At 34.7% G+C, this 19,360-nt stretch overlaps 1 protein-coding gene across 4 annotated transcripts in view; it reads left to right on the top strand.

Annotated features, from left to right (window-relative positions):
• pan (transcription factor pangolin) overlaps positions 1-19,360 on the top strand; it is a 144,405-nt gene that overhangs the window by 64,402 nt on the left and 60,643 nt on the right. For 3 of the 4 annotated variants that reach the window (XM_077433524.1, XM_077433523.1, XM_077433525.1), the window contains one exon: positions 10,283-10,324. The exons of the other annotated variant lie outside the window; for it this stretch is intronic. In XM_077433524.1, the coding sequence (XP_077289650.1) occupies positions 10,283-10,324 (42 nt within the window). The remainder of the gene's footprint in view (positions 1-10,282; positions 10,325-19,360) is intronic. 4 annotated transcript variants of the gene reach the window in all.

Raw genomic sequence — 19,360 nt, 5'->3', positions numbered from 1 at the left:
TTTATGTATTCCTCATCAAAACCTCTATGATTTGAAGTGTCATTATATTATTATGGAATTATGTTCACAATACTTCGTATATCTATTTTAATAGCTACTGATTTTACAATTTTAATTTAATTTGGTTAGTTATCATAGTATTATATTATTCTAATGTTAATGTACAGCATAATAGGAAAAAGAGCTCAAAAACATATTTACAATTCTTATAAATGCTCTTAATACATCTAATACATAATATTAATTAAAGACTCTCTAAAGTCGATGACCTAAAACAGATTGTGTTTAGGTAATCTGTGTTTTAGCACAGTATGGAAAGTGTACAATGGACCAATCAGATTTGAAAACATCCAGCTCAATTGTTCAAGTCTACAATAAGATCTTCCAAACTATCCCCACTATGACTCAAATTCGTGTTGTTTGCTCTTTCTTTTATACACGTACTGGCGTACTAGTATATAATAAGATGCGAGTTTTCCCAAATGCTTACACACTTTGCGCAACTTCACCCTTTTCTCCTAGCCAAACGTATCGAAGCCTAATACCACCATTACCGCATATTAAAATTAACATAATTCTGCCATTGTGGCCCTCTGGTCTCTAAAGTGGTTTATAAACATAATTTCAATCCCTCCCTTCTCCAACCCTGCGTGCGGTATTAAGAAAAACATAATCCACTTATGCATGCTCCGACATACGTACACGTCGATCGTGAACAAATGTTTTATTTCATACGTGTATAGTTTGGAGGGGGGGTTGAAGAGGGGTTGCAAAACACACCCCGGGTCATAAATATTAATACCGCATAATGATTTTCATGCGAGTCGCTGCTGTGTCAATAGAAAATATTATGTTTGTTATGTTAATGCACCGTGTTTACCTTTAGCATTTTAGTGTACATCTTTTCACCTGTTGCATTCCACGAGGGTTTTTTTCCGTTTGCCACACTTCCGTCAATTTTACATTATTTGTGTGAATCGTGCGATTAATGCCCCGCATCTAACCCGTTTTGAATTTTTTGGTATAATTTGTGGCCTGAGATAGGATTTGCTAATTGGAGCTCACCCCTTGTGCGTTCGTTCGGTGGGATTAGACTCGTTATTTCCTACTTAGTTATAACTGGTTGTCTATATGCTTGTATTTTTTTATGTACTACCCTTGGGATTGTGGGTTCGTCGCTTATAGTAGGCTATTAGTTATTAATGAGATATTGTGGGAAAGTATGGCGTGTGCCAGCAGAAAGACGCACTTACATGCAATTGTCCTATAATTGAACCCTTTTTTCCTTCGTTGCTGTACTATTTTATATATTATGTTTATAAAAACTGATATATCTGAGTAGTAGGATCTTTGCTTATACTCGGTCAATCAAATTTTGTAAGCTGGTTCGAGACTCAAAAGTGCTCAAGTCGTGACATTTAAGTCCTCAAAAATTGATTTTTATCGACATTGTAAAATCTTAATTGAAAACTTTAATAAATGAAGACCCAATTGACGCAAATAAATAGGATAAGAAATAAGAAGAGGCTGATAATGAATTCGTTGTTCAGAAACTCTAGAAAATTAACAATTGATCCATTTTTAAGAAAATACATAATTGTAGAACGTGAACCGAAAGAAGAATTCAATTGATAGAAACAGCATGTTATTATATACAAAAGCTATTTAATAAGTTATAACATCCACTGCACGACCTATTAAAGTTTGACAATTGTTCAGATCGAATATAATAATATAAGTAAGGTAAATTATAATTTGTGACAGCGGATGGTGATTAGGGAAATATATTTTTGGGACATGATTGTTATTGCTAACTTCGTAACAAACCTTATTTTGCTCTATTGAATTCAGCACTGTTGGAACGTGTATCGTGAATTTTCATTGCCCTAATCAACATCCGATCTCAAGTTCATTCTTGCTTGTTTGTTCAATGCTGAGCGTCGTGGTCATTGATGTCATCTGAAATTTGATGGACTATCCACTCCTCCTGGTTCTGTTTCAAGGGACGACCTCGTCAGTTTTTTTTATTTAGTCTGACCATCTTATGGGAGACCGTCCTCTCGCTCGCGTTTCCTCCAGCGTTCCGGTGACTACCAGACTATAAATTCTTCCTTTCAATATGGTCAAAGTAGGTAAGAACTCTTTTCCTATCATACATGCTGTGGACAGTTTCTCCCAAACTACCAGCTCTCTGAGGATGGAGATATTCGTGCGCTTTGCGGTGCATGGGATGCGTCTCCAACACCACATTTCGAATGCATCTCAAGTTATAACTAAAAGCCGGATAACCAAGGTGCCGTCATGAAAAAAACGGACCCATAGGGTGCTGCGTATTGTTCATTGCATTGTTAAAGGTTCGCCGAACTTTTTTTTTTTTTGGACTCTAGCTTTGTAAATAGAGCTAAACCGCCCCAATCCCTGGAAAAAGCACGGTGTCTATCCGGTGTTTAGTTATAACTAAGAAAAGGCGGTCAGGATGTTTTTGCCCAAATAAAAAAGGGTTCCCTATTGTCAATTTCTATTGTCAACTTTTTTTGCTTTAGCTTTGTAGGAAAATAGAAATTGGAAATATTTAACCATTTTTCTTGGGAAATGGAAACTACACCGCCGAACACTAGTTATAACAGTGTAATTCGGTCAGATGTTGTCAAATCTACATATGTACATACACACGTGTACTCAATTAGTCTTATTCTGCCTCTTGGTTTTGCGAACTTAAGTATGGCTCGATGCTGCTGTAAGTACACCATACACCAACCCAAGGGATCGAGTTTATCCGCAGCAATTGACGAGTTCCAACACTTGTTCAGTGTGCTACCGGATGCTTTTCGTCAGTCCCGTCATCTGCGACAGGTTTAATTGAACGCACCGCACTCCAACGTCTCAATGGAGAGGTGAAGGTATTATTACGTCAGAGGATAAAGTGTGTATGGAGGGGTGGGGGGAGGGGTTGGGGTGGGTGCTGCGCTCCCCAGTCCCCACCAGCGGACAATGGCGCGCTAGGGTGGCCCCGTTAAGCCTTGTTATTAACGCTAGGCCGACCTTTCGAGTCTTCGTACTGCTGGCTGTCGCCCCATTATGTACTACTGCGAAATGCGCCCTGCGAATTTACATCGTTCCGTTCGAGTGGCGGACTGCTGCAGCCACCCTAGACCTCCTCCCACCCCACTTGCAATTTGTAATGCCATTTTGCGGCGTGTACCGCGCGCGCGTATGTGTGCGCAACGTTGCACTTCGGTACCTACAATACATACTTACATATGTACCTAACTCCAGAAAGAGAGTTTGCTAGAAAGTGGTAGGTTTTTCAATTCTAAAATCGTGTTAGTCTCAACAATTCATGGGTAGTTTATTTAACTTGGGCAACTCGATAGAATTTTGGTGGAGTGTTGGACGCGCAGCGTACTAGAGGGTGGTTTTGATATTAATAAGTCAAAAGTTGTTGAGTGATACTTGGGTTTTATACATATATATATTAGATAGATTTATTACCAAATAGTACATAGTACATATGTAGATGAGAAATTCAACATTTACGAGAGACAACTACCGATTTTGGCATAATATTGACAAAAAACTTAGAATTGGGTTCTTAACCCAGTGAATGCTCGAATGGTACCCAAGATAATGTATATTTTTATTATTTATTTTTTTATTTTTTTTTATTTTTTCATTTAATTTACACCAAGAAGGCCTAACAGGTAAACCCAATGCACCTTCCTGGCCAAAGACAATTATATAAACATATATGTATACCATCCATATATACACAAATTCTTACACGTATACACAAATACAGATACATACATTCATAAATATAAAAATACACATATATACATATACATACATACACACCTACATATATATATATACATACACACATACATATACATATATACATATACATACACACATATATATACATATATACATATACATACATATATACATATACATATACATATATATATATATATATATATATATATATATATATATATATATATATATATATATATATATATATATATATATATATATATATATATATATATATATATATATATATATATATATGGGTGCAAGAAAGGCTACAAGGGAGATAGGTGGCATTTTATAAAAGATAGATAGACTTTTTATAAAATAATGCTCAATATAACATTTTTTATTTAACAAATATATTTATTTAACCCATCGAGTGCTGACTTCTTTTCTGGCGAAAACCCGCCACGCTGAAAATTTCGCTAACATTTCCAACTAGAATTATTTAGAAATCCAATAGAAAGTAGGTATAAAAATTGTAGCTAATCCACATAAACCCTAAATCACTACCCTAGATAACTACCGCCGAGCATTTCGATTTTGTGTTTCTCTCTCTCTCTCTCTCTCTCTCTCGAATCTAATATATCTTGCAGCAATATAAAATAAACAAAATATGTCTAGCAATGAATGTATTTTTCCGTCTTCTTCATTGTTGCTAAAATATAATGCTTACAATCTAAATGCCAAGCCACAATCTAAAATTTTTCCATCGGAATTAAGATTCCCATCGGGAATTGGTTATAAATTCAGAAATTCCGGTATAAACTAGTCTTTATAAACGTTGAGAAATGAATGACACGGATTACACGACCCACGTCCAATGCATTTTTTTTCAATGCTACCTGAAAAGGCTTAGCGGGTAGTATTCTTGTTTATTTTGTACATGCTCAAAATACAACGTCTATCGGCGTTTTTCAGGCCTATGGACTTGTTGGCAAAACGCCGATCGGCGTTGGTCAGCATTAAAGGTCAGAGTTAAAGAACAGCGACGAACACAAGTTGGATCATCGGAAATATTGTATTGTGTTGTTTAGAAAAAACCTATCTGTTGGCGGAAAGGTGCTGCTTTCTTAGAACTCGTTAGGAAAATAGTTTGTTTAAACCTTAACACCAGTCTTCCTTCCAACTACAATATTTTAGTCCGGACAGTAATAAAGTTTTATTACTAATAAAACTTAAAATAGTAGGCAAAGCTTGTCTCGTTGCTTAATCTTGTAATTTACTTATTTATTATAAATAGTTTTTGAGATGAAGCATACATATATGTATGTATGTATGTACATAGATACATGTATGTATCTTGGCAGCAGTTATTGGGAGTTTCCAGAATTTGCATAGACTGCTTACTTGCTCTTTCAATTTGTCTTACATGTTTTATACTAATTTTGATTGAATTTGAGTTCTTAAGAAATGATATCACGAATTTGTCCCGAGTAAATGTGATAATCTGATGATAACGAATGATCCAGTTTATATACAGTTGTGTAAGGGCTCAAACAGACAGCGGTCGACGATATGTATGAACGAAGTATCAATGGATGAAATTTTATGATCATGAGAATATTCGACCATGTTTTAATCGGTTTGTCTTCTGCTTCTGATTACATAAGTTCTGGAATTGTTGCGTAAGGATAGGTTCAGAGATTCAAATGATAGGTCAAAGTCGGTTCACAGTATTTATTCTACGGTCTACCGGGAACCGCCGCTCGTTTGAGAGTGTTGAGTCCACCGTTTGTCCTTGCTTTTAAGGGCAAGTAGACAAGTGTACGGAAACGCACTAGTGCGAATAGCTCGGGGACTCCCTACGAACATTATTTTCTACAAACGTTATTTATTCTCTATAAATTTGGAATTCTCTATTTTAAATTGGTCCGGAATTCCTTCGTTACAATATGTACATCCATATCTCCTTCAAAACCGTTATTCCGAAATTTCTTCTTGTTTACAATTAATTCTACACATGTAAAACTTCTTGGGTTCTATGTCTATGATCGATAAATCAAAAGCTATGATGCATCTTAAAACCTTTCTCCACTAGTAAAAGCTCCAAGCACTCACATAGCCAACCCTTTCACCGCGCAGAAAAGTTCCGGACATAAGAAGAAGTGCACCATTTCCACATACACAATAAGTTTAATTGTGCATGAAAACTCGATATCGTCAAACGCATAGACACTATCAATATCTGGATAGGTACATTCTGCAACACCGAATGAATGGGGATATATTCACGTGGAAATTAATAAAGTGTAACATGTCGGGGTTAAGTGGACCGTAGCGCGGCTGCAAGGGGCACGTTATTATTGTTGCTCAGCGAGTGGCAGCCAGACGTTCGGATTTACCTTGGATACACACAATAAAGGCATTATTATATCTATATTGTACACACCTATATACCCCGATATTGTACAACGCACGTACGAGAGCGCGTGTCTGTATTGTGAGTATGTATGTACCTGCATATGTATATCTGATATAAGGGAGGAGGTACCTTTCGTGTACCTGTTGCTCAACTTGACGAGGGTACGTGTGCTCCCCGCTCGGAACACTTTTGTACTTGCTTTCTAACTATTTCGTTAAGTGGGTTTTCTTACGAGGTATTCTTCCGCTTTTATGTATGTATGTACATATATATGCACATGAGTTGCTCCCTTGCTTTGGATGCTTTATTAATGTTTTGTAATTAGAATGTTTCCAAGTGCTTGGAGTTGTGCAGTGTGTTTGTTGTTCACATTTTTAAAAGCTTTTATTTATTGAAGACGCTTTTCTTGATTCTGAAATATTTTCTTTTTGTTGTGGCAGTGGAGGATAAGTGGGGTGGGTTAAAGGGGGGTAAGTGGGGTGGGTTAAATTTGAATCTCTATTGATTCTACCTGTTTGAACTATTTTTAGACAAATTGTTTAAAATTAAATCTCATGCCATTAATGAGATTAATACAAATTAGTGTTTTCTTATTTTTTTTTTACCATCTTTCTAATTGTTAAAGCCCATCTGTCACATTTTTGCTGTATTTTATGTTTGGTATTGAAGTTTTTTTGTATTTGACTCCTTATTAAACGAAAATCTTTGCCTCATCTTCTCATCGTCACGTAGGTCAAGAAATCTTAGATAGTGGCGTTTTTTTCTTAAACATTTTTCCTATGGAATTGGTTCGCAACAATTTGAGATTTTACGAATTTGTAGGTTATTCACTCCCTTGTATTTCGAAAAAAATCTTCTCCAAAAAGTCTCCTTTTGTGCGATAGATGCGTTCCATGGGACACCGCGAAAAAAATAATTGGCTTAAGTAGAAAAATTAGGGATGCGTCCTGGTCATTTCAGTTTGGAAAGGAGTGGATATTGCTCAAAAACGCATAATTTCTCCTTGGTTTAGAACGCATTGTACTGGTCGCGGCCCGAGTTTGCACAAAACAAGGCCGGTTGGGCTTACCTTCCACCTTCCTCAACACCGACACATGTCAACGTCGTCTTGCGACAAAACGCGGGAAACATCGGATTTCGCACAAAGCGTATGTAAACTACCAAAACAAGGGTACAACGTTATGGTAGTATCGTACGAAATTCCCTTTTTTTTTTTGAAAATTTGCATAAAAAGAGACCTGAGTACATATATATGTATTTTCTCTATATAAAAAATCTATTGTTCATTCCCTCACTCCGCAAAGAAAATTTGACTGAAAATTCACCTTCAGAAGAAAATGTGTAGCAGCATTCCATAGAAGAAATTTGTAAAAATAATTTCTACACTTAGGAAGAATATAGCACTAACAATACAATTAAATAAACTGAGTGAAAACATAATGCTGAGTTTATACATAGCGAGCGATCGGAAAACCCACAAGAATTATATATTTATGTCAAAATTAGAGTAAAGCGACACGACGCGACGCGACTAAGGTATTCAAATAATCCCAAGTGACGAAATTTCGTCGTAATCTGTTGCTTCACTCTACACCCAATTTCATCATATGCAAAGTTAAAAAACAAAAAATTATCCTAAAATGTAAACACGCCTCAAGACACGACAATTGTAATTTAGCCCGACGTACATACAACTGAAGACAATTATCCCGTATATACCATCCGAGGAATTTTTAATTTGAACCAGACGCCAATTTGACTTGCAGAACTAAGTGACCCATTTGGCTAGTTAACATACGCAGACCATCCCCGTTTATAATTAGCCCGTTTAAACACTTCAATTCTTAGCTCTCAATTTATCAAACTAATAATTGGGAGGGGGGCTAATGTGACATTTCGGCAATATAATATGCCGTGAATAATGCTCATATTTACCTTATTTGTCGATAATGTTTTTCAGGGCATATACATTTACTGAGGGGTGAGTTTTCCATGTCTACATGTCTATTATTATTGCATTAAGGGGACCTCTCGTTATAGATGTATGGGGAATTGATGCGATACCCATTCCACGAACCCCATTGATCAACGGTGCGCACTGCTAGAAGTGTATGGGAAAGACACGGGGGGGTCCTGGATCACACGTGCCATCTCCTGCGGGTCGCCTACCCTCTATAACCAGTACTTGCAATCTTCTGGTTTTTATCTGGGAAGGGCTGTTTTTATTATTTTCTTCATAAATTGTCGAGCAATCTCTCCTCCGGAAGCTTAACACTCGAGACTGTCTTTAACCTGGAGATCATCTGCTGGCGGCTTATCTTCGTCTCGTCTGCGTTCATCCCCCGCAGCCCTCTTAAATATTTAATTTTCGTTTCTCGGCGCCCCTTTTTACCTGTCTGCTTTCGAATGGAAGATTCTCAACTCTTTCAATGTTTATTTAGTTGCAATTTAAACCCCCCCGAAAGGAAACATTCATATATTCGAGGCATGCTCCACCATCGATTACTACTAAAGTGGTATTTGTCTTTTTTTATTTATTTACTTAGATTTTTGTAAAAGACAAGCTGTCTGCGTGTTTGCATTATTAATTCAGGATTCGCGACAAATTTGTCCCCGCGCTGCAACTGGTGAATAATACAAAACCTATTCGCACACTGGCTTTCACCTCATAGTGGTTTGAAGCAGTACATTTTAGTGTTTCTGAATATTTGATGCATATAGAGCGACGTTCTTATTATTCATTGATGGATTACTATTCACTATCGAGTAGTAGTTCTAACGTTGCCAATCCATAAGTCGTCTACCTTCTGGTTTGTACTTAAATTTGCATTTTGCTTGCCGTACCGGGGATTTCAATTACTGCGCTCTGGCAATCGGGTGATGTTCTGGGTTTCGATCAAAATTAATGTGAACTATTTCCAAATAAGTGTGATTGAATTTATAGGTTGTACAGTATATAGTTTTGATTACAACTTGTACTCAAAATTATCTTTGCATTTGCAAATTAACTGCAGAGAGGGTCAAGTTGTCGCAAATACGATGTAATTTGTATACAAATAGAACTTCTATGTACCGTTTAGGCTTTTACTCACTTGTGAACTAGACGTATATTTATACTTAATTATTTCAGCTTGTATTAATTGGATCATGGTGGTCGTATGTTTCAAAATCTTCATATCCTTCAATACATTTTAATATGTATTTTGCAGCTTTAAATCTTCCTATTGTTTTTAGATCATTGATTACTCTCCCACGAGCTTAGAATTTATATACTCCTGCTAATCTGTGTGTATTTTGTTTTATTTCTTGTAAGAATTTTCCTAGCTATTTTTTTTATTTTTCTCCGCTCCAGCTTTGTACTGTGATCCAAAGCCCTGGTTTTAACCGTGAATTATTTGAAAGTCGTTTGTGATTGCTCGATGCTCTTCAGCTAGACGTAAATATTGGTTTGTGGTGCCGACATTATCTCAAATGTCCTTAAGCGTATTGTAATGAAGTCCATTAAAATTCTGAGCATGTACATACATATGGTACGCGTATGAGACGTATAGTGTTGTAAGGTCTCTGTTTGAATTTCAATTCGTTTTTCAATTATCGAATTTTTTCCTGTCAATTTTTGCGAGTGACAGTTAAAAAAATCACATTTGTCTCGTTGTATTATTATAAGCCTTTCTCATCGGAGATACGAACATAGCAGTTTCCTAGAAACGTTCTTTTGAATGCTATCACTAAAATTTTATAACAAATGCACAATGCGTCTTTGGACGTCCGGTCCCAAAAACATATATCACAAACATAATGCACCTGAAATGCAGTTTTTGTCAACCGTCGTCAATTGTTATCAGAATTTATGTCTCGCATAGAGACACTAAAAATATATTTTTTGTCGTAAACATACTACATATTGTAATATAAATTTGCTATAAAACCCCCTCGCAATACAATAGTCGTTCAATTTCGTATTCAGAAAACATCGTTCGTATAATGAAGTTATAAAAATATGAATAAAACATAGATTAGTGTTAATACATATGTATATATTTTTAAATTATTGAATTGTGATTTTTATTAATATTTTTTTCTCTTTATTTGTTCCAGGTGAGTACGGATGTTATGCGATTCCTTACTCAAGGAAAAGAGGTAATTATATTCATTTTTAATACATTTAATTATTCCTCGAATCGTTTATTTATTAATAAATCGAAATTTGACCAGACTTTTAACGCACCGTCAGAGATTTAATAATAATAAATGCATTTGTCATCTGTCATCGGTATTGTCATCGCTTTTTATCATCCATTGTTTTCAACCCTTATATGTAAGCATATAGTTGGAAGACCCTCCCCTGTGATTTGCTCCGTATTATTTACTACGCAAGGGCCATTAGGGATGATAGAACTCAACATTTATACGCTATTTAATATATGACCGGTTATTTTTTCATATCGAATTTTTTTTCTTTAAATTCCACGCAAGGATATTTTAGACACGCTGGTTATAAACGAGATAATTTTTTTCAATAAACATAAATTGTCCGGTTTTATGGTATCGAAATTACGCAGGTGATAATGTTTAAAGGTTGAGAGTTTTTAAATTATCGAATTTTTATGTTTATGTGCTTTTAATTTTATTATGGTAGTATTTCGCCGATAAACATTAAAGTTTAATTTAACAACTGCTTACATACTATATATTGTATGAATTTTAATTACCTCACTTATTTTATACGTTATTTCCTTTTCGGAGATGTGCCGTTACAGTGTCACTTATTCTGCATCTCAAACCGTGTTAAATATAAAAGAGTGATTTTGTGTCGTTATCTAATCCTTGTCTCCTTTTGGTTTGTACCGGGATGTCTTAAGGGTTCGCTTTATATTATATTTAAAAGCTAAATAAGCTCAAAGAAAAAAAATCGTCACTTTTCTGGCGCCTCGTGGATTATTTATTACCTGCAATCCTATTTTCTCTTGAGGCTTATCTTAATACAATTTCTTCCTGGCTTTTTTTCCTTCGACTTTCTTTTAGAATATTAGATATATTTTTAAATATTCAGATACGTCTCAATGCTTTAATATTATATTGATATATATATTTTGGTTCCAACAATTTACGAAATTTAAAACGTGGGACGATGCATTTATTTGCGCAAGGCCGGCTAGGAATGAATGGTGCATCCCCCTTTTTTTAATCATCGATGACACAGTTGGATCACGCTAATAATCCGGTCGACAATCACGAGGGACACACAAAGATAGGCGGGGGGATATGAAGGCTGTTTATTCAATATCTTATAAACGTGTGTATGTGCATCTGTCATCGGTATATATTCGTGTGACAGACAACACTGTCATCGGCGGTGTATGTCCATTCAAATGCTAATTTTGTACAAATAGGCGCTCCAAGGGGGCATCTCCTGTTGACACGCACTGGGAAATGATCAACTGCATGTGTGCAACATGCATTATCCTTGCAGTTATGCACTGATGTCAGAATACGATCTGGTGACATATTGAATACACATGCTTTGCGGATGAGGTTATATAGTAGGAATAAGGTCTCACTTTCAGCGATAGTGACTGACTGCCACTAAATATTATATGTGTATTGGGATTTTTCAGGCTGCTTTAAAAGCTTTTGTTTTCAGGTTAATATGCTATAACATTAACCTGAATGAAAAGGTGACTGTAGTGCAAAAATTATTTATGCAGTGCAACATTTGTCGCCGGTCACCATAACCAAAAGTGAAACTAGACCTTTATCGAGCTTCGCTTGGAAGTATTTATTTAAAATAGTTTGATACAAGTTTAAATGGGATAAATACATATTGTAGTTGTAATATTGGTTTACATACTAGTTACTTAATCGACATAGATCGAGATCATTGTAGGGTTACTCTTCTAAACGTCTAGATGTGTACATTTGTATATGATTTTAGATATGCATATAGATATAATAGATCAATATACACATAGTTTTTGGATGAGATCTTACGAATAAACGATTTTTAGCTTATTTTGTTCATTATTCGTACGCGTTTAAAGCACGTCAGTTTAAGATACTATTTCAAGACAGAAAATAAAGTAGCGGTAAATTATATAGCTAATAAATATTTCAGCTTTCTTAAGAAGATATTTTAAATCTATTAAATGAAGTCTAAGGAAATCCTTCATCCAATAGTTTTCAATGTACCTATTCAAAAATAAGAAGGAGAATTTATAATAAATTTAAGGCTTAATTTTTGATAAAATACAATTTTTTATATACATCAATTGCAGAAATATATATTTTTAGATATTAAAACAATTTTTCTCACATACCCATCACCCCCTTATTATAGTTTCGGACAAATGGGAGTGAAAGTGCGCAACCCCCTAGTTTGGCGAGCTTTTAGCGGCATATCCTCTCAAAGAGATGTTATCTGGATTAATTTCAGTTTTTATTATAATTCTAGCTTTAGTCATCGCCTCTACAACATGGAGCACATGGGGGAATTCTATCACAAACATCGCAAACGTATATTTAAAAATATACTATTACATTTTCATTTCGGAAATCCAAAATTCAACGAATATAAACCGGCCATATTTAGATTGGCGATTTTCATTTGTATATTCCAAGTATTGTGAGCAAACTGACAGATGAATAGACGCACTTGTCAATGAAAGGGGATGTACATGCACACTGTTGTGAACGGATTATCCGGTAAACGAACATGCAGGTGAACGGACTAATCTTCCACGCTCGGTCGTGCTTCAGTAATACGGCACAGTTAACGTTTCGATTCGAGGAAATCATCGGATCGATCCACTTAAAATAAAAATATCAAAAAACGTACATAATATATGTGTTATATGCGGCACTTAACCCTGTTATGGGCGAGCTTTTGTACAGTGAATATGGGATATATTTAGTGTGGAAAAAAAAACCCATTGAAATATAGCTGTTGCGATCACGATGCAGATAGTTCACGTGGCCGTACGCTGGGGTGCCTCCCACCCCGTGTTAACCGGTTTATGAAACCTCATTACGTGTCCTATACCATACATATATACCCCGACCATAATAAATAACTTAAAAAATGGCGCGTAATTATTGTACTAAATTAACATGTCCGCGTGACAGCGGATAAAGTATAGCTTTTTTTTTATCCAGTTCTGAATGTATTTTCAGTTTAGATAAAGCTCACTCGTTTTATGGCTTTATTATGTAATGGACGGTTGCGGGTTAAATCGAAACTTTTTTATTTTGTAATTTTGTATGTAACCCAAGTGCCCGCCCAAGTAATAGTTTTTAAATTAGATTTCTGAAAATTTAAATTAGATTTCTGTAAAGCTTCATATAAACATGCTGCAGAAAGTATGTATACAACATTTATCAACACTAAAATATAATACCTTATCCCGTAATTTTAACACAGCCATACATACAAGAAAAATACCACGTAGAACTTATGTTATATTGTATCGCAATATTTAAATTAATTTGAATTTTCTGTTTAAAATACCGATAATTCTATTCAAAGATTCTCGGGTTTGAATCGCAATTTCGTAAAGCTTTCCACAACTTTTTCAGACCACGCTTTCAAAATTTAACTTAATTGTTTTGTTATCTAAAATCAGACTCAATATCAAAATGATAAATATACACTCGGATATCTTTGTATGCGACAAATGCATAGGGATGTGTTCCAATGTGCTAGTCATTTGAAAAGGAAGGGAATGTCGCTCTGGAACGCCCAATCTCGCCAGGTTTAGGGCGCGAACACACAGCGAGGGATGCGGTATCTTGTACGTGGGATATTTTTTTTAGATAGTTTTAAACATACAAAAAAAACACGTGTATACGGCGGAAAATAAAAATTATCGATCACTATCAAGCCCCGTCCGAAGGGTCGAATTGCTATATATCACCGTCAAGTTAGTATAAACAATTCTATAGAATTTCAACGAGACCGCTCCAATGAATAGACGATCCCATGTATATACTGCACGATACCGCGTATACGACGCCGTATACGCGTGTTTTTTTTGTATGTTTAAAACTATCTAAAAAAAATATCCCACGTACAAGATACCGCATCCCTCGCTGTGTGTTCGCGCCCTTACACAAAACAAGGCCGGTTGGGCTTAACTTACATCTTCCTCAACACCTATACAGAGATATGACAACGTCGCCTTGCGACACAACGCAGAAAATTTTGCAAGTAGCGTATGTAAACAACGGTGCAACGATTTTTTTTGAGAATTTGCATTGAATATAAACCGCATAACTTCAACACCGTATAAAAATGTCCGCATACAAAGAGACCTGAGTGTAGCCCAAACAAAACTTACTCTATTTATAGCTTTCATATGTAAACTTTTTCTGAAATTAAAATTACATTAATAATTGCGTACTCAATGTCGCTCCTGTGTGTATCTGGCTTAAATTAATCCGACTTTAATAAACGGTATGTAAAATGTTGAGACATACAGGAAAAATACTGCTAAGTTTTACACATTTCTTGGAAATACATACATTATATATGCAACATACAAACTGACTTTCAATTTTATGTCGTTTTAAAAATTAATAATTATTTCTAGCAAAATAAAAACAGCTCACGTTTATCGGTACAAAATTATACGAGAAATAATAATTTTAAACACTATTGCGATAATTACTATAAGAGTGCCAAACGGTACAACGTATTCTAATAATTAAAAAAAACCCTTTCATTAAATTACCCATAATAATAATATACAGTCAAGATCGCGATCGTAATAATATGCACAATGTCGTGCGAAACTATGATGCAAGCAGTGACCGTATGTCGCACTTTTTTCGCATATAATATAATCCGAGTATGTAATTTTTTTTCTATACTTAACATACTTAACCCTTTCGCGTCGTGTCGATTTCACATAGCAATCAACGCAGCGCCAACTAAAACTCCCCACTGGCCCGCCACTTAAAAAATCCATTTAAAAATCCCCATAAAACCATTCAGGTCGTAATGGGACCATGTTATTTGGGCAGTGGAACAATTTAACCTCCCTACCCCGTTTCATTGTGGCACATAATTATATCGCTTTTAACACGTTTTTTTTTCGGTTCTGGCCAACCCTCATATTCATAATCCATATTTTTCAATATTCGAGGGGTCGAATCTATACCCCCCTCGGTATAATATGAGCGTTCAACATAAACGCGGTACATTGAATTTTTTCGAATTATAAATTGCCTTAATTTGCTGTAAGTAATACGATCAGTTTCGTATGTGCGGTCGGAATAAAATTGAGTCGTTTTATTTTGGTGCGGGATTAGTTCACTTTCCTTTTGGTTTTCCATTTATAATGACCTACCATCCCACTCATTGGAAACGGTACGCAAAAGCAACTGTCAGTACTTGTGCGCATCTTTTCGTTGAGTGGGGGTGGGCCTTTATGAATAGATGTTCTCTGTGTCAATAGAATGATCTCTGTGTCACATAGAATGATGATCTCTGTGTCAATAAATGTAGCTATGACTCACAATTTCTCATAAGTTATGAAAAAGTATTTAATATTCATTATAATACATATGTATATGAATGTAGATCATAATAAAAAGCTTGTTAAAAGGATCCAATCCATTTACATTTGTAGGTAATATATGTAAGTACATATGTATGTACAATGTATTACTTGTATCTACCATTATTAAATATTGTATTTTTTTAACCCTTTCCCGTTAAACTACAAAAAATATTAATAAAATTACAGTAGTCAGAAAACTACTCATGTGGATTGGATCTTTTTTGCAGAATTAAATCCATATTTCTTATATTTTCTGGGCAAATATTGTAAGTATATTTTTATTTGAAGAAAAAAAAACATGAAACAGTTCAATGATTTTTCTATTAATTTTTAACGTGAATTTTTTATGAACTACAAAAGCATTTTTTAATTTAATAATAATTTGAATAATTTAATGCTAATATAAGGTCAAAATTCATTTTTTTCATGCTCGAGTAGATTTATTCCTCTTTCAAGAGAAAAATTCTTATTGGGAAATAATTTTTTTTATTTTGATTTCAAATGCTATTCTATAATAATTTATTATAACAATACACATTCACTAAATGTTGGAATTATTCTACTTTAATGCATAATACTGTTGAAATATTGTATCATACGTAAAAATATATACGTATGATTACTTATGGGTAGACCATATTTGCCTTATAAATTATTTAACATGAAAATATTGTTCAAGCAATGGCTTTCTGGGAAAATTGACGTATGTCACTTATAAATGAAACGTTTCAATTTTGCAAACATACTAACATATACATACATACATACATACATATGTACATAAACGTGTGTTTGGAATGCATCTTGCGACTGAAGTTCCAGTCGGACACGGTATCGATTTACATACTTGGGCGAAACGAACCTATATTTTTACTGTTTTATTTCCGCTACCCCTCGTGTAAAATTAATTCCCCGCCTCCTTGTAGGGCTATCATCCCCCTGGGCTAGGGTGCGCGTCACCAGCAGGTTTCCTTTGAAGTTTGCCGCGCTCCAGAAGGGACCTTGTTTTACCTATCAACCCCCACGTTTTGTCCTGCCACCGAATCCCCCACCAACCCCCTTTCCACAACCCGCCCCCTCATTTAACCCACACATTTAATATATTTACCATATCGTCGTATTCGCTTGCCTTCGCAATTTGTGCTTTTGAATAGAAAAATATGCCGTATTTTTATGCAATGACTTATCTGTAGTACAAACAGATAGCTTCGTTGTGAAAGTGCATAGTTGCATTTTACGACTCACGTAAATAAGCTAGTCTTGGTCTCGTCCCATAACCTTCTACTAGCTTTAATCAGATATGTTATACAATCAAGTGTTTGATGTTTAAAACCTTTTTTTTTGTTTTAAATCTTAAGTCTATTTTAATAGCTAATGTTGCAATTTAGTGTTTAAGGCATAATAGGAAACAAAAGCTGAAAAACACACACAATGAAGATTTGACTGCTACCTTTTCGGTCAATAGTTACTGATTTTATTTCACAGTTCTATGCATGCCTATATTTCTTGTTGCTTGTATGTACATATGTATGTTGAATTAAATACATATGAGCTGTTATATTTGAAAGTGGCAACAGTTCAACTTTCAGTTCCACAAACACTATTTCTATTTGAATTAAATCACAAATTGTTATCGCTTATTTTAATTCAATACATCCAGAATCTCGGAAAAGCAGAATAAACGTATTACAGACCACTATTATTTTTAAATATTGTTAAATGCAAAACATATTGGATGTGTTGCGAAATATCTCTCGAAATGAAGAAAAGTGGACTTATGCCACTTTTAAATATAACGGCTCATATAATACATAATTTACATATATACGTATATGAGAAGGGTATGCGAGAAAATTGATATACTTGATGATGTGGTGGGTTCATTTCAGACAAATCTTAACGATCTTTGGGTAAATTTAGCATAATTGTAGCAGCTACTTAATTGGACGACTGTTCTATATTTGAAGTGTTGTAATTAACTGAAATCAACATATATAAAAATGCAAAATGCGTTCTCGACAACTTCATTTTTTTCTAATTAATCGCCTGAATAAAGATCAAGTTGCCACAAACTATTTAAAAGTCTCAAAATCTGACCTGAAAATGTAGCAAATACATAATACGAGCTTTTGTTGTCACTTCATAATTCTGATTTTGGCACAATAATAGAAAATTGACGATGAATTTTATAATAATACTAATATTACATTTAGCTATTCGTTTTGATTGAGTTATTATCGCTGTTTACAATTTAAATTTACGACAAAACAAAACTAGCAACCCTATCGCTTGACGATCGCTGCTTTTTGCCAGTAAGCTCTCATTGTTTGGTAAATTTTGTAAAGCGATGGCACCGCTTGACTCCTTTAGTACCACCGACACACTAATAAAATCGTCTCGTCATTTTGTTTGCACAAAACCAATAGGTTCCGTCAGTGCAAGGCAAGTTTCAACACCACGGATACTATTCATAGCATTTTCCTTTATCATAACACTTTTTAAATTTAAAATTAGATCGCAAGTTTCACAATCGGCAAATTCGAATTCGGTAGCGTTGGACCTTAAGGTGTGCATTCACGTAGAGATTTGCCTCTGGTCTCTTAGCTACGAAATTTGTTGTAGTAATGGAAGCCATTGAAAGTTGCCGATTAATTACCGACTATGAAATTTGTTTAATCGAGACATTACGAGAGATAAATCTCTAAATTTTGTAATCGAACGTTTTTATTTTTATTGGAATATTGGAAGTTCTTATCATTATTATTACAAAACCGATTGAATTTTATTGTAAACAAAAGCCTTAGAAACAGCTACGACAAATGAAAGCTCTTTCGTAACCCAAGGTTTATCTACAGACTTCTTTGCCTACTTATCTCTCCATGAGCCATATTTGTGAATTTCATATTTAAAATTTTTTTGTCGAGTCCGATTTTGGATTTATATTTATAATTTTAAATACATATATATATACTTAAGAAAGGCAATGTAATTTTCCTATGATACCATTTCCTATGATGCCATTTCCTATGACATCTATGGTATTATATTTGTACATGTATGAATTTATAGGTTATAAATTTTGAAATCTTATTCAAATAGTGGTGAAAAATAGTTTTCAGTTCAATGTTTTTTTCCAATTTGAAGAGGAACCGTTTATTAAATAATGAATCCGGATAAATTGGCACACTCTGATAGAAACGATCGACTTGGAGTCACAAATATCAAAGTGACCAGTAGCACTACAGAAATACTCGGAATTATTTTTTTTCAATCGGTGGTTAGTATTACCGCAACCGAACTAAACAAATTGAACAACCCAAACTAAAACTAAATTTCGTCGCAAGATTTTTGTTGCACATGCTTGTCTCAGAAGCCCTCAAAATTCATCTAAAAAGCATAGTCTGAACTCGGCATACATTTAGGGCAAAAGCACACGAGTGGTACGTGTTTTTTTTCTCAGATAGCACACGATTGTTGAATTCAGCGAAAAGTGCACACAGTGACAAGTGAACTTATAGATTACTGAACACAGCCCGCAAAAAAGTTTGAAACTGTATGTTATATAAATAAAATGAATCAAAAACATTCATGTACACTTAGCCTTATATGTCAATGGATA

The sequence above is a fragment of the Arctopsyche grandis genome, chromosome 6 (genome assembly GCF_051622035.1).
Source record: "Arctopsyche grandis isolate Sample6627 chromosome 6, ASM5162203v2, whole genome shotgun sequence".
Classification (NCBI taxonomy): Eukaryota; Metazoa; Arthropoda; class Insecta; order Trichoptera; family Hydropsychidae; genus Arctopsyche; species Arctopsyche grandis.
This window is presented reverse-complemented; position numbering and strand designations above follow the sequence as displayed.